This window comes from Salmo salar, chromosome ssa20, assembly GCF_905237065.1.
Source record: "Salmo salar chromosome ssa20, Ssal_v3.1, whole genome shotgun sequence".
Classification (NCBI taxonomy): Eukaryota; Metazoa; Chordata; class Actinopteri; order Salmoniformes; family Salmonidae; genus Salmo; species Salmo salar.
In genome coordinates this window covers 34,708,553-34,734,512 of record NC_059461.1, presented here as the reverse complement: position 1 = coordinate 34,734,512, position 25,960 = coordinate 34,708,553, and the positions used below count along the sequence as shown (strand labels likewise).

At 47.8% G+C, this 25,960-nt stretch overlaps 1 protein-coding gene across 1 annotated transcript in view; it reads right to left on the bottom strand.

Moving 5' to 3' along the window:
- LOC106580493 (methylcytosine dioxygenase TET3) overlaps positions 1-25,960 on the bottom strand; it is a 71,384-nt gene that overhangs the window by 6,036 nt on the left and 39,388 nt on the right. The window contains 8 exon segments of the mRNA XM_014161626.2: positions 299-659; positions 885-1,022; positions 1,504-1,593; positions 1,783-1,933; positions 2,889-3,097; positions 5,834-5,927; positions 9,953-10,043; positions 24,006-25,959. Of these exon segments, the coding sequence (XP_014017101.2) occupies positions 299-659; positions 885-1,022; positions 1,504-1,593; positions 1,783-1,933; positions 2,889-3,097; positions 5,834-5,927; positions 9,953-10,043; positions 24,006-25,959 (3,088 nt within the window).

Genomic DNA, 25,960 nt, shown 5'->3' with positions numbered 1-25,960 from the left:
CCTCTGCACAAATCTGTGTTTTTTTATGGTTCACTTGGTTGGAGTTTTGCTTAGAACACCAGTAGTGGGTTTGATTCCTGAATGGGCTGCATACTGTATGCTGACTAGCTATAAGGCTTAACCCCGAGGTCAGTTTGGATTAAATATACTCTATGACCATATTATTATCGTCATATTGTAAAGTTGGCTGGAGTTTTGTTTAAAACACCTGAGTTCTGGGTTTATTATTAGCATAAATCTCACAACACTCATGAAGCCACTCTCCCATGTTTCTAGTAGAGTTCAGGGGTCATCTCGCCTTTATTGCCGTGCTGTCTGACAGGGGAGCCAGCGTGCCGGACCTCCATCTTCATCACCGTGTTATCCGCCGTCTCCGTGGGCGTTGGCAGCTGCTGCTTGGCCTTCTTCTTCTCCGAGGCACGGTTCTTAGCGTCCAGGCGGCGCTGGCGGCAGGACTTGGCGGGCTCGGGCAGCTTGCGGACCTCACGGCGGAAGTTGCTAAGCACCTGAATGGCGCCAGTGCGCATCTTTTGGCGCTGGCCCTCCTCGCTGCCAAACTCATCTGTGAGGGCGGCCTTGTAGAGGGGAAGTACGTGGAGCTGCTCGTCCTCTGGGATCTCCCCCACTGTACGGTTGTCCTCTTTAGTCAGAGTGCACACCTTGGGGAGGGGGGGTTAGTGTGGGACACTCACTGTCTGTACCATCCAAACAGTCTCTATACCACCATTTGCCCCTGCCACACACACACACATTCAAACACACACAGCAGAGCATCCATTCGATGTCCACACAAAGAGAGGGAAAGAAGACAGACTGAAAGCTGTTTTAGACAGTGACAGTGAGAGTGACAGAAAGAGAGAGAGAGGTAGGGCTGTGTGTCGTACCACAGTGCAGCCGTTGTAGAGGTTGTGCTGGTCCTTGTGAGCGTGGGCACAGAAATCCATGCAGGCAGTGACACCAGAGAAGGGCCGGCCCTCCTTCAGACCCAACCTGCAGTCTGGAGCCGTCACCTCATTCTGACACTGAGGGACAGGAGAGGGGACACAGCAGAGTAAGCATGGGACTACTCTACAGACTATGTCTAACACTCATATCATCCTTGAGTTTCTATTGTGTACTTTTGGGGGGAAGTAAACCAAGTAATTCTCCAGTAGAGTGTAAAACTACTGAGGGACACGGGGAAAAGGATGGTTAGCATGTCAAAGGACACCATGTTACACAGACTATACATTCTGACACTGAGGGACACGGGGAAAAGGATGGTTAGCATGTCAAAGGACACCATGTTACACAGACTATACATTCTGACACTGAGGGACACGGGGGGGAAGAGGATGCCATATCCAAGAGCAACCTGTTACTACAAACAACATATCAAAAACTCATAGCATCCTGCAGCTTGTGTCGTTTACTATTGGAGGAATAGTCCACTATTTAGAGGACTCTGGCACTATAACTTATCAGCTGCAGCTAGGTGAAGGTGGGTGTGAAGGCAGGTGTTACCTGGTTATTGTATGCCTGTGGGGCCAGCTGCTTGTACAGGGGAGCCAACTCAGTAGCCAGATCCTGGAAGTTATCCCTGAGTTGATCCTCCTGACACAGACACACACAACAGGTCAGCATAACCACATCAGTAACAGTTTTATCTTGGTGTGGTGCTGTCAATAATATAGCAGTGCTGTGAAGGTGGTATCAGAGTTGTGTGTTCCAGGAGCCCGTTCTCCACAATTAAGGTGCCACCAAGCTCCTGTGAGATAGACCATAGATTTCGTGTTCCCTTACCTCTTGGGGGTGGTCTCCTGCCAGTCTGAACTTGCGGGGTGTTTTGCTGCGGGCGTACTTGCAGCCGTTAAAGTACATGCTCCAGGAGCAGCCGAAGGAGAAGGAAGCTCCACAACTGTCAGGGTCCTTGCCTTGGCACGCACACGTACGACTGCAGGCAGGCAGGCCAGGGGCGACAGAGAGCACGAACACAGTCATCAGACACTGACACAGTCATCTTCATCATTCTGGAACAGATGCCTCAGTGCATTGAATATCAGTAAAAAAAAGGATAATGAAGTGATCTGCAGTCCAGAAGTAGAACTAGAATAACATATTAACTTATTATATTATTTCAATCTACAACAGCGATTATCATGCACAGATGCTTCGGCTGAAAGCCTCCCTCAGAATGCCATCTAAATGGCAACGCACTGCACTGTATAGCCTCCAAGTGTAATGCTAATTTAACAGAAGAACATGAGCATATTCAGATAAGTGCTGTCCCTTATTCAGATGAGCCATGGGTCTGTGCTGTCCCTTATTCAGATGAGCCATGGGTTTGTGCTGTTACTTATTCAGATGAGCCATGGGTCTGTGCTGTTACTTATTCAGATGAGCCATGGGTCTGTGCTGTACTTAATGAGCCATGTTTGATGAGCCATGGGTCTGTGCTGTCCCTTATTCAGATGAGCCATGGGTCTGTGCTGTTACTTTTATGAGCATTCTTATTCAGATGAGCCATGGGTCTGTGCTGTCACTTATTCAGATGAGCCATGGGTCTGTGCTGTCCCTTATTCAGATGAGCCATGGGTCTGTGCTGTCCCTTTTTCAATGAGCCATGGGTCTGTGCTGTCACTTATTCAGATGAGCCATGGGTCTGTGCTGTCCCTTATTCAGATGAGCCATGGGTCTGTGCTGTCACTTATTCAGATGAGCCATGGGTCTGTGCTGTCACTTATTCAGATGAGCCATGGGTCTGTGCTGTCACTTATTCAGATGAGCCATGGGTCTGTGCTGTCACTTATTCAGATGAGCCATGGGTCTGTGCTGTCCCTTATTCAGATGAGCCATGGGTCTGTGCTGTCACTTATTCAGATGAGCCATGGGTCTGTGCTGTCACTTACTCGTCGTTGAGTCCACAACGGCGGCTGGTGGGGTTGCCGAACTTGGTGATGGTGGCGGAGAGCTCTCGGTAGAGCTTGTCGCCTAGCGCCCGTGGCACGCCCTCCCACGCCATGATGAGGATGATGATGACAGCATTGGGACAGTGGTGACCCGGCCGGGGACGCACCAGACACAGCAACTTCTCTGTCTCACTGCCCCGACGAATCACCTGAGATGAGGAGAGGGGGAAAGAGAGAAAGGGTGAGAAAGAGAGAGAAAGAAAGAGAAAGAGAGAGAGAGAGAAAGATGGTAAGATCGACACCTGTCTTGTCTTCCCCCAGCTCCCTCCCACCTTGTGTCTATATTGTCACTAACAACCTGTCTTCTCCTCTACTCTCTCCATAGTGTCTGTTTTGAATCCATAACGCCATTAGCAGGGTGTCAGAGGGAGTGACAGAGGTGGAAAACCCCAACTGGGAGGGAGAGGGACCAGGGAGACCCTGCTGCTTTACTGTCTGGGGTTGAGACTGTGGTGTCTGTGGTGGGTGATACTGTGGTGTATGTAGGGGTGATACTGTGGTGTCTGTGGGGTTGAGGTTATGGTGTCTGAGGGGGTGATACAGCGGTGTCTGAGGGGGTGATACTGCAGTGTCTGAGGGGGTGATACTGCAGTGTCTGAGGGGTGATACTGTGGTGTCTGAGGGGGTGATACTGTGGTGTCTGAGGGGGTGGTACTGTGGTGTCTGAGGGGTGGTACTGTGGTGTCTGAGGGGGTGGTACTGTGGTGTCTGAGGGGGTGGTACTGTGGTATCTGAGGGGGTGATACTGTTGTGTCTGAGGGGTGATACTGTGGTGTCTGAGGGGGTGAGGCTGTGGTGTCTGTGGTGTCTGTGGGGTTGAGGCTGTGGTGTCTGAGGGGGTTGAGGCTGTGGTGTCTGAGGGGTGATACGGTGGTGTCTGAGGGGGTGATACTGTGGTGTCTGAGGGGTGATACTGTGGTGTCTGTGGGGTGATACGGTGGTGTCTGTGGGGGTGATACGGTGGTGTCTGTGGGGGTGATACGGTGGTGTCTGTGGGGGTGATACGGTGGTGTCTGTGGGGGTGCTTCTGTGGGGGTGATACTGTGGTGTCTGTGGGGTGATACTGTGGTGCGGTGGTGTCTGTGGGGGTGATACGGTGGTGTCTGTGGGGGTGCTTCTGTGGGGGTGATACTGTGGTGTCTGAGGGGTGATACTGTGGTGTCGGTGGTGTCTGTGGGGGTGATACTGTGGTGTCTGAGGGGTGATACTGTGGTGTCTGAGGGGGTGATACTGTGGGGGTGATACTGTGGTGGCTGTGGGGGTGATACTGTGGGGGTGATACTGTGGTGTCTGAGGGGTGATACTGTGGTGTCTGAGGGGGTGATACTGTGGGGGTGATATTGTGGTGTCTGAGGGGGTGATACTGTGGGGGTGATACTGTGGTGGCTGTGGGGGTGATACTGTGGTGTCTGAGGGGGTGGTACTGTGGTGTCTGAGGGGGTAGTACTGTGGTATCTGAGGGGGTGATACTGTTGTGTCTGAGGGGTGATACTGTGGTGTCTGAGGGGGTGAGGCTGTGGTGTCTGTGGTGTCTGTGGGGTTGAGGCTGTGGTGTCTGAGGGGTTGATGCTGTGGTGTCTGAGGGGTGATACGGTGGTGTCTGAGGGGGTGATACTGTGGTGTCTGAGGGGTGATACTGTGGTGTCTGAGGGGGTGATACGGTGGTGTCTGTGGGGGTGATACGGTGGTGTCTGTGGGGGTGATACGGTGGTGTCTGTGGGGGTGATACGGTGGTGTCTGTGGGGGTGATACTGTGGTGTCTGTGGGGGTGATACTGTGGTGTCTGTGGGGGTGATACTGTGGTGTCTGAGGGGTGATACTGTGGTGTCTGAGGGGTGATACTGTGGTGTCTGAGGGGGTGATACTGTGGTGTCTGAGGGGGTGATACTGTGGTGTCTGAGGGGGTGATACTGTGGGTGTAATACTGTGGCGTCTGTGGGGGTTATACTGTGGTGGCTGTGGGGGTGATACTGTGGTGTCTGAGGGGGTGGTACTGTGGTGTCTGAGGGGGTGATACTGTGGCATCTGTGGGGGTGATACTGTGGCATCTGTGGGGGTGATACTGTGGCATCTGTGGGGGTGATACTGTGGCGTCTGTGGGGGTGATACTGTGGTGTCTGTGGGGGTGAGGCTGTGGTGTCTGAGGGGGTGATACTGTGGTGTCTGTGGGGGTGAGGTTGTGGTGTCTGTGGGGGTGAGGCTGTGGTGTCTGTGGGGGTGAGGCTGTGGTGTCTGTGGGGGTGAGGTGTGTGTCTGTGGGGATGAGGCTGTGGTGTCTGTGGGGGTGAGGTGTGTGGGGATGAGGCTGTGGTGTCTGTGGGGGTGAGGTTGTGGTGAGGCTGTGGTGTCTGTGGGGTGAGGTTGTGGTGAGGCTGTGGTGTCTGTGGGGGTGAGGTTGTGGTGAGGCTGTGGTGTCTGTGGGGGTGAGGTTGTGGTGAGCCTGTGGTGTCTGTGGGGGTGAGATTGTGGTGAGGCTGTGGTGCCATCTACTCTACTCTTATTCATTTTCGCATGTTTTTTTTACCTCATGGCTCTTAGTATATAGAAGAGAAAATCTATTCTTGTCTGGTGCAGTGTCTGTTGGTTTTAAAATGCACAGACAATAAAGGTGTAACAAGTCTAATGAAACATTGTGTGATGATATGAAATAGTTTTTGGTTGCCTACACTAGTGTTTAATGTTAGCCCGACGAGGGCCAGTCTGTTTGTGCTACCATGCCAACCATTTACACTCATTTTCATGTTTGGCTTGACAATGACAACAATGGAGTTGGCAAGAGCCCAAACAGATTTGGGACCAGGCTAGTGTTGTGTAGGGTGGTTAGGCTTGGTTTGTTCTGTGAAAGGTATAGGTTCAGTTTGTTATGTATGGCTACTTGTACTCACCCACTTGGCGATGGGACATCCCTGAGAGCTCTTGCCTTCCCGGCCGGTATAGACCACCTTCTCAATACGGATAGCATCTCCCTTCTCTCCATACCTGCACAGAGAGACAGAGAGCACAGTGTGAGTGTGTGTGTCTTACTGAACACTACAGTTTAACTGTATCGTATAGTGTTCATTATAAACTGGGTGGTTTGAGCCCTGAATGCTGATTGGCTGACAGCCGTGGTATATCAGACCGTATACCACGGGTATGACAAAACATTTATTTTGACTGCTCTAATTACATTGGTAACCAGTTTATAATAGCATAAAGGCACCTCAAGGGTTTGTGGTATATGGCCAATATACCACAGCTAAATCAAATCAAACTTTATTTGTCACATGCGCCGAATACAACAAGTGTAGTCTTTACCGTGAAATGCTTACTTACAAGCCCTTAACCAACAGTGCAGTTCAAGAAGAGTTAAGAAAATATTTACCAAGTAGACTAAAATAAAAAGTAATAATAAAAAGTGACACAATAAGAATAACGAAGCTATATACAGAGGGCACCGGTATCAAGTTAGTGTGCGGGGGTACAGGTTAGTCCAGGTAATTTGTACATGTAGGTGGGGTGAAGTGACTATGCATAGATAATAAACAGCAAGTGGCAGCAGTGTACAAGAGGGGGGGTCAATGTAAATTGTCCGGTGGCGATTTTATTAATTGTTCAGAACAGCCCTTAGCCGTGGTATATTGGCCATATAACACACCCCTGGTGCCTTATTGCTTAATTATAAAACTTTCACATCGTGCCTAAAAACACCCCTTAGCAGTGGTATATTCACAATATATCACACCACCTCTGGCCTTATTGCTTAATAAGCAAGTAGCCTATGTGCTTCTACAAGACCATAATGTAAGCCTTTGGTCTCCATGAGAGTTGGACGTGTCTTGTCAAACAAAGACACCACAAGCTGGCTGACCCTGGCTGGCCAAGAGGAGTGTTCACAGGGCACCGTTGATAATCACAGAGGCATGACAGTAGCAGCCAAAGCCCAACATAATCAGACCTAAATCTGACCCTAACCATAACCCTTACTCCGAGCTGACAAGGTAAAAATCTGTTGTTCCTGAGCAAGGCAGTTAACCCACTGTTCCCCGGGCGCCGAAGACGTGAATGTTGATTATGGCGGCCCCCTGGACCTCTGATTCAGAGGGGTTGGGTGGAAGACACATTTCAGTTGAATGCATTCAGTTGTACAACTGATTAGGTATCCCCCTTTCCCCTTCCCTTAAAACCTTTTAGGGTCACATAGTGTTTCTTTGTAGTCTTAAACAAATCTACTTAGAAACAAAAGTATACACCTCACACACATTGTTATGGGCTTAAAAAAGAAGACACCTGTACCATGTCAAATATAATATATTACATTTTGAGTTTGCATCCCAATATTACATCACAGAAGACTGAAATATAACAAAATCGTTTGACATTTTGTTTAAATATTGTTTAGTAATTTTGAAATGAGGAAAAATATGAATAACATTCCACCCATGAGGCCACTAGAGGGCGATTTGGTCATTTGACTGCAGGAAAGGGCTACTCCTAACCCTTACAGTAACCCTAGCAAGTGGTTGCATTTCAACAGAGTTTGTTGATATACTATCTGCTATCTAGAACCTAAGAGTGTGAGCATCTGTAGATCATATATAGGGGACTATCCAAATAAAGTGTAACCACACGAATGTGTGTTTGCTTAGTGTGTGTATGTGCCTGATTACGTTCTGGCGTGTGTCTCTCTCTCTACACAATGTGCAGGGGGCTGGGTTAACTACCAGCATTACTCAGATGTTCGCCCACAGCTCACCCTTTCCTCCCTGTGTATCATACATGTCATGTTGATAATGTCACCCCTGAGCGGGTCTACTATGGTGGGACACATGTGGCTCTGTCCTGAATGGGAACTCATTCACCAATCACCAGCCAGTCGGAAGGAGTGGGCTCGGCCTCTATGGGGTGGGCCAATGGGGTCAGAGGTGGGTTCAGGGGTCGGGAGAAGACTATCGAGGGCTTTAGTTCTTAAGTCACCTCTCAAATACAAACAAAGAGAGATCTTCCCCTCTTCTCCTCACCCATCCCCCGCATCTGCTACCCCGCCCTCTCTCAGGATAGTGATGAGTCACTGGTCTATTGAAATAATCCTCTGTTACTATAATAGCCAGCCACTCTCGACCCCGGTCCCCTATACAACAATGTATGGGACACGCACTAAGCAGCCCCCCCCCCCCCATGTTTAGTCAGCAAAAACACTGATCCCAAGACATTCCAGCTGCCAATGAACTATTCCTGTTTTGTCAGTTGAGATTTTAGGGTACTGAATTGGTAAATGTGATTAAGTAGCTACTGTATGTAATGTTTCCATTCACTAGTTTCACGTTACAATACTCCCAAGAGAAAGCCTAAAACCGAGTTTATCTATTTCCTAATGCAAATGTATCCCTGTTTGACTCTCTCTCAATTTCTCCCCTCTTCTTTCTCTCATCGCTCTCTACCTCTCTCCGTCTGTTCCTCTCCTCTGTCTCTTCCTCTCATCCCTTTATCTCATCTCTGCCTCTCCTCTGATTTCGCATTTCAGTCATTTAGCAGACACTCTTATCCAGAGTGATTTAAGGAGCAATTAGGGTTATGTGCCTTGCTCAAGGGCACATAGACATATTTTTCACCTAGTTGGATCTGGGATTCGAACCAGTGACCTTTCGGTTACTGGCCCAATACTTTAAACCGCTAGGCTACCTGCTGTCTCTCTCTCCTCATCTCCTCTCCTCTCCTATCACTGTGCCTATCCCTCTGTTCTGTCTAATCTGTTGATGCTGATAGTTCCTGTTCCTCCTATTGGATTCTGGGTCAGGGATTCCCTGGGGACAGGATCAGAGGAGTGGGGAGGGGAGAAGGGGATGGAGAAAAGGGAGAGGGGGATATACAGCAGCGCTGGGGGAGAGGGAGAGAAATAAAGAGAGAGAAAGGGAGGCAGGGAGAGAGGGAGGGAGAGGGAGAGAGATAGAGATGCTAGCTCAAAGCTGTGGGAGGGTTGGATGCCAAGACAGCAGGCCATAGCCAGCAGCTCTGGATAACCTCCTGTTCACAGGCAGAGGTCACGAGAGAGGGAGAGGAGAGAGAGGGAGAAAGAAAGGGAGGGAGAGGAAGAGAAGGACAGAAAAGGAGAGATGGAGAGGAGAGGGAGAGATGGAGAGGGAAAGAAACAGCTAACTCTGCTCCAGGAAAATCAGGAGGCTGCCATCAAGAGTTGTGTGGCTATAATCTAGGGGGCTAAAATCCCTGAACAAGCACACTACAACAGTATTCTGTAGTGTTTCCTCCACCCATCTATTCCCTAATATTTCCCCCCAGGTTAAGGCTATTTCAGTCCTTGCTCCTTTGCACTATGTCTTATCTAGCGGGAAATACACTACATATACAAAAAAGTATGTGGACCCAGCACACAGCTATGCAATAAAACATTGTCAAAAGAATGGCCTTACTGAAGAACTCAGTGACTTTCAACGTGGCACCACCTCGGTCAACTGTAAGTGCTGTTACTTTGAAGTGGAAACGTCTTGGAGCAACAAAGGCTCAGCCGCGAAGTGGTAGGCTGCACAAGCTCACAGAACGGGACCACTGAGTGCAGAAGCGCGTAAAAATTGACTGTCCTAGGTTGCAACACTCACTACCGAGTTCCAAACTGCCTCTGGAAGCAATGTCAGCACAAGAACTGTTAGTTGGGAGTTTCATGAAATGGGTTTCTATGGCCGAGCAGTCATACACCAGCCTAAGATCACCAATGCACAATGCCTAGCGTCGGCTGGAGTGGTGAAAAGCCCGCCGCCAACGGTCTCTGGAGCAGTGGAAACGCGTTCTCTGGAGTGATGAATTACGCTTCACCATCTGGCAGTCCGATGGACGAATCTGGGTTTGACGGATGCCAGGAGAAAGCTACCTGCCCCAATGCATAGTGCCAACTGTAAAGTTTGGTGGAGGAGGAATAATGGTCTGGGGCTGTTTTTCATGGTTCGGGCTAGGCCCCTTAGTTCCAGTGAAGGGAAATCTTCGCTACAGCAAGTCTGCTCCAGAAGTCTCACCTGGTCTCCATCAGCTCTCGTATGGAGGCCACAGTGGGCCCGGAGCCCAGGTGATTGTAATACGGACCCTCATCCTTCTCCAGGACTTGCTCTGGGAAGAGGAGAGAGAGAGAGAAAATTACAAAGAGTTCACAATGCAATATAGCACACCTCTAATTCAACCACATACTTTTTTACTTCCTCACAATAATATCTGTATTATTGGGATTAGTGCAGGGCTGTTCTGTGACATTGAAGGTATGAGAAGTAGTAGTGATTGCTTATTCATATCTAACAGGCCATGGAAACCAAGAGGGACCATAGATAGGTGTGACTGAAGATAGATGTAAAGCCACACACACTTCCTCTAACCTGAAACTGACTATGTTATGACTGGGGGATAGTCGGGGTGGGGGCACTACATTAGAACCAAGGCTGTTTGAGGGAGTGAATGAATCTGTCTGTGTGTGTGTGTGTGTGTGTGTGTGTGTGTGTGTGTGTGTGTGTGTGTGTGTGTGTGTGTGTGTGTGTGTGTGTGTGTGTGTGTGTGTGTGTGTGTGTGTGTGTGTGTGTGTGTGTACGTGTTTAACTCTTCTTGTGGGGACCAGAAGTCTCCACAAGAATAGTAAACAAACAAACATTTGACCAACTGAGGACATTTTGTTTGTCCCCACAAGGTCAAATGCGATTTCTAGTGGGTTTAGGGTTAAGGTTAGAGTTAGGGTTAGAATTAGGTTTAGGTGCTATGGTTAGTTTTAGGATTAGGGTTAGGAGCTAGGGTTAAGGTTAGGTTTTGGGTTAAGGTTAGGGTAAAGGTAAGAGTACAGGTTAGGATTAGAGTTAGGTTTAGGGTTAAGGGTTAGGGAAAATAAGATTTTGAATGGGACTTAATTGTGTGTCCCCACAAGGGTAGCTGTAATATATTGTGTGTATGTGTGTGTGTGTAAACAGGGAAGCTAGAGGATGAGTGTGTGTGTGTGTGTGTGTATCTGGTTGAGAGGCAATGAGATCACATTCCAGTGACACAGTGCAGGGAGGAACCAAGCAAGGCGTGGTAAGAAGTAGGCAGGAAATGCTACATAGGACTACTAGCCTAAAATAGAACTGTGTGTGTGAAAATTGTTGTGTGCGAGGCAGAAATGGTTCCATTTTTGTACGCAGCAGAGTGGAGGGAAGTGTAAAAGTATACTTGCTTCTCTGAGAGAGTAGGAGAGAGATTTTTTGAAAGAGAAGTGTGTGTGTGTGTGGGGGGGGGTCAGGTTTAGGGCTGTGGCGGTCATGACATTTTGTCAGCTGGTTATTGTCATGAAAAAAGACTGCCGGTCTCACAGTAATTTACGGTTAATTAACATAAACATGTTTAGCATCTCCAGGCCTCCACACATACAAGCCAGTGATGCATGCCTTCGGAACATCTACGTTTAAAAAAGTATAATAAATCAATTTAATATACACCATCACAATAAATCCATGATTTATTTTAATCAGGTCTAAAGAAACATTATGATATGAAGAAAATGTATTTCAGGAGAACAGAATATCAGTTGGCCTACTGTATGTTAGTTATCTGGCTATGCTCCATGCCATAGGCTGTAGGCTTGTTCATTTAGCTGACAAGATATGCTTATAAGTCCGCGCCATCATTTTTCTTTTATATCATTTTATAGTAAGAAGAATATAATTGAACTTCGCTGAATAAAATAGAAAATACGGAGCGAGTGCACATATGAAGTGGCTATGTTGAGTGTAAAAGTGATCATTTGAAACAGATCCTATAGGGTACGTTAGATTTAGAGTTATTTGGCAACTTTAGTTGTTAATGATACAAACCTTAGAATGTCTTAGAAATCAGAACATACAGTATATGGGCTACATGATGTGACTATAGGCTATTGATGTTTTGATAAAGTAGCAAAAAAAGGTTGAGCTCTGTTCCTTGCCTCAGGCTGCACAGCTGTTCTCTCAAGTATTCATATTTTCAACCATGAGACTGTTTGCAATTTAATCTGGTGTTTACTAATATGTCAAATTAGTTTTGGATTCTAATTGGCCAAAACGGGCAGGAACAGGAGCAGGGGAAAAAAGACAAAGCATATTTTGAAAGTATTCAGACCCCTTGACTTTTTCCACATTTTGTTACATTCTATAATGTATTAATAAAAAAATGTATCATCAATCTACACACAATACCCCATAATGACAAATCTAAAACAGGTTTTGAGAAATGTTTGCAAATGTATACTGCTCAAAAAAATAAAGGGAACACTTAAACAACACAATGTAACTCCAAGTCAATCACACTTCTATGAAATCAAACTGTCCACTTAGGAAGCAACACTGATTGACAATACATTTCACATGCTGTTGTGCAAATGGAATAGACAACAGGTGGAAATTATAGGCAATTAGCAAGACACCCCCAATAAAGGAGTGGTTCTGCAGGTGGTAACCACAGACCACTTCTCAGTTCCTATGCTTCCTGGCTGATGTTTTGGTCACTTTTGAATGCTGGCGGTGCTTTCACTCTAGTGGTAGCATGAGACGGAGTCTACAACCCACACAAGTGGCTCAGGTAGTGCAGCTCATCCAGGATGGCATATCAATGCGAGCTGTGGCAAGAAGGTTTGCTGTGTCTGTCAGCGTAGTGTCCAGAGCATGGAGGCGCTACCAGGAGACAGGCCAGTACATCAGGAGACGTGGAGGAGGCCGTAGGAGGGCAGCAACCCAGCAGCAGGACCGCTACCTCCGCCTTTGTGCAAGGAGGAGCACTGCCAGAGCCCTGCAAAATGACCTCCAGCAGGCCACAAATGTGCATGCGTCTGCTCAAACGGTCAGAAACAGACTCCATGAGGGTGGTATGAGGGCCCAACGTCCACAGGTGGGGGTTGTGCTTACAGCCCAACACCGTGCAGGACGTTTGGCATTTGCCAGAGAACACCAAGATTGGCAAATTCACCACTGGCGCCCTGTGCTCTTCACAGATGAAAGCAGGTTCACACTGAGCACATGTGACAGATGTGACAGTCTGGAGACGCCGTGGAGAACGTTCTGCTGCCTGCAACATCCTCCAGCATGACCGGTTTGGCGGTGGGTCAGTCATGGTGTGGGGTGGCATTTTTTGGGGGGGCCGCACAGCCCTCCATGTGCTCGCCAGAGGTAGCCTGACTGCCATTAGGTACCGAGATGAGATCCTCAGACCCCTTGTGAGACCATATGCTGGTGCGGTTGGCCCTGGGTTCCTCCTAATGCAAGACAATGCTAGACCTCATGTGGCTGGAGTGTGTCAGCAGTTCCTGCAAGAGGAAGGCATTGATGCTATGGACTGGCCCGCCCGTTCCCCAGACCTGAATCCAATTGAGCACATCTGGGACATCATGTCTCGCTCCATCCACCAATGCCACGTTGCACCACAGACTGTCCAGGAGTTGGCGGATGCTTTAGTCCAGGTCTGGGAGGAGATCCCTCAGGAGACCATCCGCCACCTCATCAGGAGCATGCCCAGGCGTTGTAGGGAGGTCATACAGGCACGTGGAGGCCACACACACTACTGAGCCTCATTTTGACTTGTTTTAAGGACATTACATCAAAGTTGGATCAGCCTGTAGTGTGGTTTCCACTTTAATTTTGAGTGTGACTCCAAATCCAGACCTCCATGGGTTGATAAATTGGATTTCCATTGATTATTTTTGTGTGATTTTGTTGTCAGCACATTCAACTATGTAAAGATAGAAGTCCACCTGTGGTAAATTCAATTGATTGGACAGGATTTGGAAAGGCACACACCAGTCTGTATAACGTCCCACAGTTGACAGTGCATGTCAGAACAAAAACCAAGCCATGAGGTCAATGGAATTGTCCGGAAAGCTCCAAGAGAGGATTGTGACGAGGCACGGATCTGGGGAAAGGTACCAAAAAATGTCTGCAGCATTGAAGGTCCCCAAGAACACAGTGGTTTCCATAATTCTTAAATTGAAGAAGTTTTGAACCACCAAGACTCTTCCTAGAGCTGGCGGTCCAGCAAAACTGAGCAATCGGGGGAGAAGGGCCTTTTTTCAGGGAGCTGACCAAGAACCCAATGGTCACTCTGACAGAGCTCCAGAGTTCCTCTGTGGTGATGGAAGAACCTTCCAGAAGGACAACCATCTCTGGAGCACTCCACCAATCAGGACTTTATGGTAGATAGGCCAGACGGAAGCCACTCCTCAGTAAAAAGGCACGTGACAGCCCACTTGGAGCTTGCCAAAAGGTACCTAAAAGGTTCTCATACCATAAGAAACAAGATTCTCTGGTCTGATGAAACCAAGATTGAACTCCTTGGCCTGAATGCCAAGCATCACGTCTGGAGGAAACCTGGCACCATCCCTACGGTGAGGCATGGTGGTGGCAGCATCATGCTGTGGGGATGTTTTTCAGCGGGTAGTGACTGGGAGACTAGTCAGGATCGAGGGAAAGATGAGCGGAGCAAAGCACAGAGAGATCCTGCTCCAGAGCACTCAGGACCCCAGACTGGGGCGACAACCTTAAGCACACAGCCAAGACAACGCAGGAGTGGTTTCAGGACAAGTCTCTGAATGTCCTTGAGTGGCCCAGCCAGAGCCCGGACTTGAACGCGATCAAACATATCTGGAGAGACCTGAAAATAGCTGTCCAGCGACGCTCCCCATCCAACCTGACAGAGCTTGAGAGGATCTGCAGAGAAGAATGTGAGAAACTCCCCAAATACATGTGTGCCAAGCTTGTAGCATCATATCCAAGAAGACGCGAGCGAGGCTGTAATCGCTGCCAAAAATGCTTCAACAAACTACTGAGTAAAGGGTCTGAATACTTCTGTAAATGTGATATTTCCGGGGGGGTTTTGTGGATAAATTTGCTAAAAAATCTAACAACCTGTTTTTACTTTGTCATTATGGGGTATCGTGTGTAGATTGGTGAGGAAGAAAAATGATTTTAATCAATTTTAGAAGAAGGCTGTAAAGTAATAAAATGTGGAAAAAGTCAAGGGGCCCGAATGCACTGTATCATCTGTATTCACTATTTCAGGGCATGGAGGCCGCAAGCTTTTCCGCCAATCTGTTTTGTAGGCTACTTTGGTTTTATAGCGGAGCATGTGCTTAGTATTTAAGCATTAAATATAAGAAAATGTATTTCACGCCATACATCAACCACTAATTGAGGAGCATGCTCTCGCTGCCCGATGGGATATTCCGGTCAAACTCTGTATGCCATGGGCTCTCCGACCCTGTACACATGCTTAATTTTGGAAACCATGTGAAATCTGTTTGGGAAAAACACAACAAAACATACACTACATGACCAAAGGTTTGTGGACATCAGCTCATCGAACATCTTATTTCAAAATCATGCGCATTAATATGGAGTTGTTCCCCCCTTTGCTGCTACAACAGCATCCACTCTTCCGGGAAGGTTTTCCACTAGATGTTGGAACAAAGCTGCGGGGACGTGCTTCCATTCAGCCACAAGAGCATTAGTGAGGTCGGGCACTGATGTTGGGCGATTAGGCCTGGCTCGCAGTCAGCGTTCCAATTCATCCCAAAGGTGTTTGATCGGTTTGAGGAGATCAGGGCTCCTCAAACCGTATGGACCTCACTTTGTGCACGGGGGCGTTGTCATGCTGGAACCGGAAAGGATCTTTCCCAAACTGTTGCCACAAAGTTAGAAGCACAAAATCGTCTATAATGTCAATGTATGCTGTAGCTTTAAGATTTCCCTTCACTGGAACAAGGGGGCCTAGCCCGAACCATGAAAAACAGCCCCAGGCCATTATTCCTCCTTCCCCAAACTTTACAGTTGGCACTATGCATTGGGGCAGGTAGCGTTCTCCTGGCATCCGCCAAGCCCAGATTTGTCCGTTGGACTGCCAGATGCGGAAGCGTGATTCATCACTTCAGAAAACACGTTTCCACTGCTCCAATGGTGGCGAGCTTTACACCACTCCAGATGACGCTTGGCATTGCACATGGTGATCTTAGGCTTGTGTATGGCTGCTCGGCCATGGAAACCCATTTCATTAAGCTCCCAACTAACAGTTATTGTGCTGACATTGCTTCCAGAGGCAGTTTGGAACTCGGTAGTGAGTGTTGGAACTGGCCTACCACTTCGCGGCTGAGCCGTTGTTGCTCCTAGACGTTTCCACTTCACAATAACAGCAATTACAGTTGACCATGGGAGCTCTAGCCGGGCAGAAATTTGGCAAACTGACATGTTGGAAAGGTGGCATCCTATGACGGTGAAACATTGCAAGTCACTGACCTCTTCAGTAAGGCCATTCTACTGCCAATGTTTGTCTATGGAGATTGCAAGCTGTGTGCTAAATTTTACACACCTATCAGCAACGGGTGTGCCTGAAAAAGCCAAATCCACTAATTTGAAGGGGTATCCACAAACTTTTGTATGGTATATTTACAACAGTTTAGTGTATTTAGTGTAGTTTAGTGTATTTCACTAAACTGTTGACAGCCCATCTGCGCGCTTGAGAAAGGAATAAAGGAGAGCGAGAAGGAGATGGAAACTCATGGTGGTGAGATATTCTGTACAGCTAAAGGTAATGTGTCACCCATTTCATTATGAAACAATTCTCTATTACTAGGCTATTCAAATACAAATTCACTAATTGTATGCTGCCCTGCACCATCAATGAACCAACAGCATCACCTAAGGCTATACGTTCTCTCCCAGACTCATGGATAGACATTTTGGAGCGTAGCATAAGCTAACCAGTCCATCCAATATGTATAATAATACAGTCCACACTCAAAATTGTTTAATTTTGGAGTGTAGGCTAGACCAAATATGTACCAAAGACATGTTAAATATGTTAAGTTTGATGTTTTTCTGCCATGCGTAATATGTGATAGGCTATGTATTGTATTACGGCACAATCATCATTTTAATTCCGATTTTTGGGGGGGAGCTTTGGCTCATAAACATGATATGCATAAGCTCTAATATGCATATGGATGTTTTGAATGAATCATCACATCAGAAAACGCTGTCCATTTCGTTGTGTTAGGCTTTGAAATAACATCCACAACAATCAGGTTTTACACTGTTTCAAACTGCTGTTGAACTTCTTTCTTTAAATTGATCATCACAGTGAGGTGAGTTTTAAAGTAAGATAGGCCTACTGTTTTGATGGTACGCTTTTGATGTGATTTTCAATAGCATTTGCACTGATGTCAGTGGTTAGATGAACAATAGAGCCCTGAGTACCAGGCCATTAGGACCTGATGGTCATTAGCAAGTTGGGTTCTACCAAAGCATGTCCAGAGTGCATAAAAGGAGATTACCATGACTCAACGGTCACGCAGAATTTGACTCATGATTGCCGGAGTGGTGGTAATACGGTCAACAGCCCCAGTCAGGTTACACATGGGGTGTTTCAGTGTGGTGTTGTCAGGGGAGTGTGTAGGCTTCACTATGGAGACCCGTTGTCTGGCGCCCTTGGCTTTTGGTAACAGCCTTACAGCACAGCAAGTGTTCCCTGCATCTCTCCCTAAAGGGCTTTATTGGCATGGGAAATATATGTTTACATTGCCAAAGCAAATGAAATAGATAATAAACAAAAGTGAAATTAACAATTACAAATGTACAGTAAACATTACTATATTCACAAAAGTTCCAAAGGAATAGAGACATTTCAAATGCCATATTATAGGTATGTATAATGTTGTAATGATGTGCTTAAAGTTAAAGTACAAAAGGGAAAATAAATAAACGTAAATATGGGTTGTATTTATAATGGCGTTTGTTCTTCACTGGTTGCCCTTTTCTTGCTGCTGTGATGGCACATTGTGTACTCTCATGAGTGTCATGTTCTTGTCCAGTTCTGACATTTAGGTCGCCACAGACTAGTACATGTCCCTGGGCCTGGAAATGGTTGATGTCCCCCTCTAGGATGGAGAAGCTGTCTTCATTAAAGTCTGGGGATTCTATTGAGGGGATATAGGTAGCACACAAGGACATTTTTCTCTGTTGACATCATTTCCTTATTCATTTCCAGACAGATGTTAAATGTTCCTGTTGTGACTAATTTAATAGTGAGTTAGGTCTGCTCTATACCAAATTAGCATACCCCTTGAGTCTATTCCCTGTTTCACACCTGGTCGCTTGGTGGATGGGACTACCAGCTCTCTGTAACCTAGAGGGCAACCAGTTGGTCCGTCTCCTCTATACTATGTTTTTTGTAGGATGACAATGTCTGTATTTCCAATTTTTTTGATGAAGTCTGTTCCTGCTCTTTAGGCCAAAGGCAGATAAACTCAGACCTTGTATATTCCAGGATGAGATAGTAAGCTTTGTGTTCCATAGTGTCTAGTGTTGTTTTCGTGTGGTTTAGGCTGGGACCATTACAGTAGGTGTGAGCAGAGCATGTTGAGCATCTGCTACATACCTCTTAGGTCACGGGATGGTGTTTGGGCGGGTGTACTAGTGGGGGTTGGGCCTGTTGCTCTGCTCACGGCCTGGGCATATGTGCGACTTTTATGTTGAGGTCCTTGCTGCAGGGGTGGGGGGCAGAAGGGGCATAAGACTGATCTGGGGGGTCTATATAGGGTATTGCTAGGGTTTGTTTGGGGAGGGGTCAACTGGTTGGGGTGGGGATGTGGCTAGTGGTGCTGTGGTCTGGGTGTAGGTCCTCTTGGTGTGGATCCTGTTGGTGCAGATCCTCCAGGGGGATCACGCAGTTCTGGGAGAGTGTATGGCTGGTCTGGGCGGGGTATCCGTTTCTCTGTTGCTCCTATATGAGGTGCTGGGGCTGCGGTTGAGGGTGACATCCTTCAGGGTCCTGGCAAAGGTGGGGACTGCTGCCTTGTAGAGGTGGACCTGGTCATAAAGGCTGGTGGAGTGGTGGGTCAGTTAAACATTTGGTTTTGAGGCACAGTCCCAGGTAATGCTTGCATTCACCTGCTGTATAGTGGCAGAGTGAAAGTATTTTTGTGATAGCAGGGTGGAGATACAGTGAGGGAAAAAAGTATTTGATCCCCTGCTGATTTTGTATGTTTGCCCACTGACAAAGAAATGATCAGTCTATAATTTTAATGGTAGGGTTATTTGAACAGTGAGAGACAGAATAACAACAAAAAAATCCAGAAAAACACATGTCAAAAATGTTATAAATTGATTTGCATTTTAATGAGGGAAATAAGTATTTGACCCCTGTGCAAAACATGACTTAGTATTTGGTGGCAAAACCCTTGTTGGCAATCACAGAGGTCAGACGCTTCTTGTAGTTGGCCACCAGGTTTGCACACATCTCAGGAGGGATTTTGTCCCACTTCTCTTTGCAGATCTTCTCCAAGTCATTAAGGTTTTGAGGCTGACGTTTGGCAACTCGAACCTTCAGCTCCCTCCACAGATTTTCTATGGGATTAAGGTCTGGAGACTGGCTAGGCCACTCCAGGACCTTAATGTGCTTCTTCTTGAGCCACTCCTTTGTTGCCTTGGCTGTGTGTTTTGGGTCATTGTCATGCTGGAATACCCATCCACAACCCATTTTCAATGCCCTGGCCGAGGGAAGATTTGACGGTACATGGCCCCGTCCATCGTCCCTTTGATGCGGTGAAGTTGTCCTGTCCCCTTAGCAGAAAAACACCCCCAAAGTATAATGTTTCCACCTCCATGTTTGACGGTGGGGATGGTGTTCTTAGGGTCATAGGCAGGATTCCTCCTCCTCCAAACACGGCGAGTTGAGTTGATGCCAAAGAGCTCCATTTTGGTCTCATCTGACCACAACACTTTCACCCAGTTGTCCTCTGAATCATTCAGATGTTCATTGGCAAACTTCAGACGGGCATGTATATGTGCTTTCTTGAGCAGGGGGACTTTGCGGGCACTGCCGGATTTCAGTCCTTCACGGCGTAGTGTGTTACCAATTGTTTTCTTGGTGACTATGGTCCCAGCTGCCTTGAGATCATTGACAAGATCCTCCCGTGTAGTTCTGGGCTGATTCCTCACCGTTCTCATGATCATTGCAACTCCACGAGGTGAGGTCTTGCATGGAGCCCCAGGCCGAGGGAGATTGACAGTTCTTTTGTGTTTCTTCCATTTGTGAATAATCGCACCAACTGTTGTCACCTTCTCACCAAGCTGCTTGGCGATGGCCTTGTAGCCCATTCCAGCCTTGTGTAGGTCTACAATCTTGTCCCTGACATCCTTGGAGAGCTCTTTGGTCTTGGCCATAGTGGAGAGTTTTGAATCTGATTGATTGATTGCTTCTGTGGACAGGTGTCTTTTATACAGGTAATAAACTGAGATTAGGAGCACTCCCTTTAAGAGTGTGCTCCTAATCTCAGCTCGTTACCTGTATAAAAGACACCTGGGAGCCAGAAATCTTTCTGATTGAGAGGGGGTCAAATACTTATTTCCCTCATTAAAATGCAAATCATTTTATACAATTTTTGACATGCGTTTTTCTGGATTTTTGTTGTTGTTATTCTGTCTCTAACTGTTCAAATAAACCTACCATTAAAATTATAGACTGATCATTACTTTGTCAGTGGGCAAACGTACAAAATCAGCAGGGGATCAAATACTTTTTTCCCTCACTGTAACCACTTATGCATTGGGGAAAATGGAAGAGGCTTTTTCAATCACTCCCTTGGGTGCTGTGGCCACACTTTCCTACTGGGCTCTCAGGTCATTTGTGCCTGTGTGTATTATAATGTGGCTGGGGGCACCTAGTCGGTCCTCTGACAGCAGCTCCAGGGGACGCCGGGTGTTCGGACACCAGAGTTTAGCCAAAGTTTCCTCTCATCAACGTATTTCCCATTTGCGTCAATTAGGAGTACAATCTCTGTCTTTTGTGTGTCCTCAGTGGGTGTGGGGGTGTGGGGGTGTTGTCAGGAGAGCTATCCAGTGGGCTGACAGAGGGATGCCAGTGGGGGGAGTCTGCTGAGTTGGTGGATCCTTCCTTGTCTGTCCTGCTGTGGCGTTAAGGCAGTGGTCGAGGTCTAAAGTGGGCTGTTCTGTTGGCTTCTCTAGGGGGATGGCTAGCTCTCAGCTTTCTCACCTCCTCCTGCAGTGCTGCTAGCTGGGCTGTGTGTTCCGGGGGGATGCTCGTCTGGCGTGTGTGTCTGTGCTACCTAGACTGTGGACTAGCTCTCTGAGCTCCACCATGTCTCTCTCCAGCTCGGTGAATTTATCCCTCTCAATGATGGAGGAGCAGTGCAGTTGTGGGACCTGGGTGTGTTCAGTGCTGGGGAGTGACTATCTTCGTCTGCAGGACAGTTTGAAGAGGTGTGATCAAACTCGCTCGGGGTGGGGGAGTCGTCACCAAGAGAACTTCTCATGCCATGATCTCGCTTTGATTAATTCTGTCTCTCTCTTCCTCTCTCTCTTCCCCACTGCGCTGAGCACACTAAACTGTTTAGAGAAACACTGGCTCTGCTTACCACTGCTGAACACTTACAAATGTTAAATTAACACACTATCAGACATTTAGACAACTGACACGGAACACTAGGAAACTTTGACAGTAGTGACTTACAGGACTACAATATATAAACATACACTGCTGTAGACTACATAAACTACTATCCAGGTCTACAGTATATCTACCACAGTACTTACTGTATATGTCAAGCTAGTCTCTGTATGTCAGAATCCGAGCAGTGGTCTAATTTTGACCAACGCACTAAATAGGAAATAGGGTGCCATTTGGGACGAAGTCAAAGAGACTGTATCCCACTCAGTCAGACATGTAGCCTAGACAGAGTGTCTGCTCTGTGCTGTCTGCCAGCCAGATCCACACAGCCACCCCACACAATGGACACAATGGCTGCCCTATTGTTACCGCTGTCTCTCTATGCACATTGCACTGTAGCTTACTGGAGAGTAGTGGCTCGGGACGCACATCCCGGCAACATACACACACCCACCCTGGCTGGCTAGCAACACACATTCTCAGACACACTCATTAGATGTCCAGCAAGAAGAGCTGGAGAAGAAGTGATTGGACCACCTGATGTACACCAAGCCTCTATACACCAAGAAAAAAGGGTTCCCACAGGAGAACCCTCTTAGGTTCCAGCTAGAACCCTTTTGAGTTCAATGTAGAACCCTCTGTTCAAAGGATTCTACATGGAACCGAATCGGGTTCTACCTGGAACCAAAAAGGGTTCTCCTATGGGGACAGCCGAATAACCCTTTTCGGTTATAGAGAGTACCTTTTTTCTAAGAGTGTACATTGGCTGCTGTATAGCCTCAGCCTCTGCTGTACAGTATGTGAAATGTCTTCTATTAACACTAAATGTATGCGATCATAGGATACACTTCCACACTTCATCCCCTAGGTGGCAGCAACCGGGTCTAGGTGCTGAGCCAATGAACCCTCCAGAGTCTAAGCCCGGTCTAAGCCGGGGGAGGGTCTAAGCTAACATATGGAAATGTTTTAAGATGGTCATACCAAGGATGATTTAGTTATTTGATTTAACATTTTAAGATACCAAGGATCACATTGGCATTACTGCTATTAGCCAATAGAAACACATTGAATAACAGATTCACTACAACAGATAGTCTCAAAAAAATCTAAAGGAAGTTTATTCTGAAGTATTTGTTTTTTTTTTTACATGTAATTATCCCTTTATTTTAGGCACTGGCACTGTATACATAGGTGTGTCCAAACTAGTCGAAAGTTTGGACACCTACTCATTCCAGGGTTTTTCTTTATTTTTACTATTTTCTACATTGTAGAATAACAGTGAAGACTTTAAAACTATGAATTAACATATGGAATCATGTAGTAACCACAAAAGTGTTAAACAAATCATGATATATTTTATATTTCAGATTCTTCAAAGTAGCCATCCTTTGCCTTGATGACAACTTTGCACACTCTTGGTATTCTCTCAACCAGCTTCATGTGGTAGTCACCTGGAATGCATTTCAATTAACAGGTGTGCCTTGTTAAGAGTTAGTTTGTGGAATTTCTTTCCTTCTTAATACGTTTGAGCCAATCACTTGTGTGTGACAAGGTAGGGATGGTATACAGAAGCTATACAGCCCTATTTGGTAAAAGACCAAGTTCATATTATGGCAAGAACAGCTCAAATAAGCAAAGAGAAAGTTTGTTCATCAGAGTTACCAGCCTCAGAAATTGCAGCACAAATAAATGCTTCGCAGAGTTCAAGTAAAAGACACATCTCAACATCAACTGTTAAGAGGTGACTGCGTGAATCAGGCCTTCATGGTCGAATTGCTGCAAATAAACCACTACTAAAGGACATCAATAATAAGAAGAGACTTGCTTGGGCCAAGAAACACGAGTAATGGACATTATGTAGTGTACCTCAATAAATTATTTTAAACTGGTACCGGGGACCTTAGGAAGAGTATTGTGAGGCGTGTGGGCATCCTAGAGCAAAACAGAGAACTCCATCATGTTCATGAGAGTCTCAGAGAACGATTTTCGGGATGTCTCACGGTCTGTCACCTTTCACCGCAGATGTGGTGGATTCAGACGCGACCCATGCAAAAAAATATACCAAATATCTCTAGCTTAAACTGACAGATTTTGATGGGGATTTTTTGTTGTTATGTTAATTAGAATTCAACGGGGCCGCGGCTGTAGGCTAAGGGTTAAGGCTGCTGGTTTTGGTTGCCATGAGGCCTTTCGTTTGTTTTGAATCTTTAGTTTGGGCATGCCTGTTTGTAGTTTTCCATTTTGTATGTTAATTTTTGTCACCATCTGAACCAACAATAATCCGCATGGACTGGCCGACCAAGAGGTCAAGATAGACAGAGCAGGCCCTGGACCAAGGTAAGGTTGCTGTCTCCCTGGGCATCTAACACCGTCGTCAAATGCTGATTTCTCACATTAATGCACACATCAAGACCATGTACCTAGGCCTAAGACCCCTAGACATAACAAGTGCAGAAAAATCTGTAGGCTAGTTATATACTTTTATTATATTCCAAATATACCAAAAACATTTGTGTGCAGCCCAAGCCCACACACTGGGAGTGTAAAGCCATGTGGAACTCTGCGGGGCCAACAGGGGTCTAAATGGAGCTACATTAAAACTGTTCAATACAAACACAGACACACACCACTCACCGACACAGTTGCAGGTGGGGAACTCAGCCTGGAGGTCCTTGGCGGGCATGTCTAGCAGGCTCTTAGTGGGCGTGTCCAGGTAGCGTAGTGGCGACTCCAGGAAGCCTTTTAGGGAGGGGTTAAGGGGGAATCCGTCTTTAGTGGGGGTGTCGTCCTCGCCCCCATCAGAGAATAATCCAGTGGTGGAGAGGACAGCTACGTTCCCATTGGTCTCAATCTTCATGCGTTTGGGCAGCGGGGACGAGGAGAGAGGCAGCTTGGTTGCCTCCCGCTGCTCCTCCATGGGGCTCTCAGTGGAGGGCTGTGTGGTGGAGGTTACTTTACTCATACCCCCTGACTCCTCCTTGTCCACCTCCATGTCCTGGTCTGCTGGTGGGGCTGTGGTAGGAGCTAATGGAGCAGCGCTGGAGGACTGAGTGATGGTAGCGCTGGATGGTGATGGGGGCCTGGCTTGTCCTGAGTTAACTTTGGGATGAGGCTCTGTCACCACGGGCTGGGCTGAGGCAGAGGGGGCCTGGTCCTGGGGCTGGCTCTGGATCTGAGAAGGGCAGGGCTCTGGGGCCGAGGATGAACTGTCCCCGAACTCTGCCTCAAACTGGCAGATCAGCTCCTCGAACTTAGGGTCCAGGGAACTGAGGCCTGGTATGGACTGAGAGATGGTGGAGGTCTGAGGGGTGGAGGCCTGTGTGGCGATGGCCTCCGCTGAGCTTGCTGGGATGTTCAGGGCTACAGTGAGAGGCTGAGGGGTTAAGACGTCTGGAGTGTTTACAGACAAAGTGGAAGCAGCAACAGGGGGTGCAATAGAAGAGTTTAAAATGGATACCTGAGATTGGGCTGGGGCAGGGAGGCCTGCGGCAGCCTGAGTGGGGTTACTGAGGAGGGGGAAGGTAGGGAGAGGGAGAGAACCTGGGTGGGCGCTGGCCAGAGGCAGGGCTCCGGTAATGGTGAGGGGAGACGGTTTCTGTATGGAGATCTGTCTGTGAGGCAGGAAGATTGGCAGGGAGACCTTCTGCTTGGTCTTCTTGATGACTATCGTCTTGGGTTTGGGGCCTGGCTGGAACAGCATCCCACTCCCTGGGTGCTGCTTGAGGAGCGGAGATGTCCCCGCTGTGCTCTTCCTCCTCTTGGTCTCCTTGGGCTCCTGCTTGATGGCCACGGGGACGGGGTGGCCCTCGGGGCCCATCTGTTGGGGCCACCATTTGCGGAGGTTTTGGCAGGCCTTGGCGGGCCGCAGAGGGCAGAGGCCTGGGAGGCCGGGAGAGTTGGAGAAGAGGTTCCTCTTGTGGTGAAGGTGCTGCTGCAGAGCTGTCTGGGTGGAGTGGCGGATAGTTGCGCTGCCCGGGGAGAGAGGTGGACCAGGGTACCTAGGCTGCTGTTGGCCATTCATCAAGCTGTAGCAGCCCCCCATGGAGGTGCAGGCAGAGCTCTGGTACTCCCCGGAGTCTACCTCCTGCTTGTCCCGAGGCATCCCTGGTTCCTGCTTGATGTGGTGGTGTGGGACGGGCAACTTGAAGGGACCGTTTATGTACTTTCCGCTGGAGTCCCCCAGTAGCTGTTTGAGCTCGGACATGGGGTCGCCAGTGCTGTGGCCACCGGACGGAGGGGCGAAGCGAGGCTGCTGGGAATCTGAGTTCATCCACAGGTTCCTCTGCTCTTGGGATCCCCCAGGGCCCTGCTGCTGCTGCCACTGCTGGTGGTGAGGCAGGCGGCTGCCTGCCTGGGGCTGCCCGGGGAAGGGTGAAGTGGAGGACGGGAGAGGGGAGGTGTGGGCCGGATGGCCATGGGACTGGGGTCTGTGCTGCTGCTCCCACGACACAGGGCTCTGCTGGGGCTGGGGGTATAGTCCAGGAGGGACGGATTGTGAACGCGAGGAGGACAAAGAGGAGAGGGGGTTAGGGGAGGAGGGGACCAGGCGGGTGCCATGCTGGAGGTGTGGAGGGGGGGTGTTGGGGGTG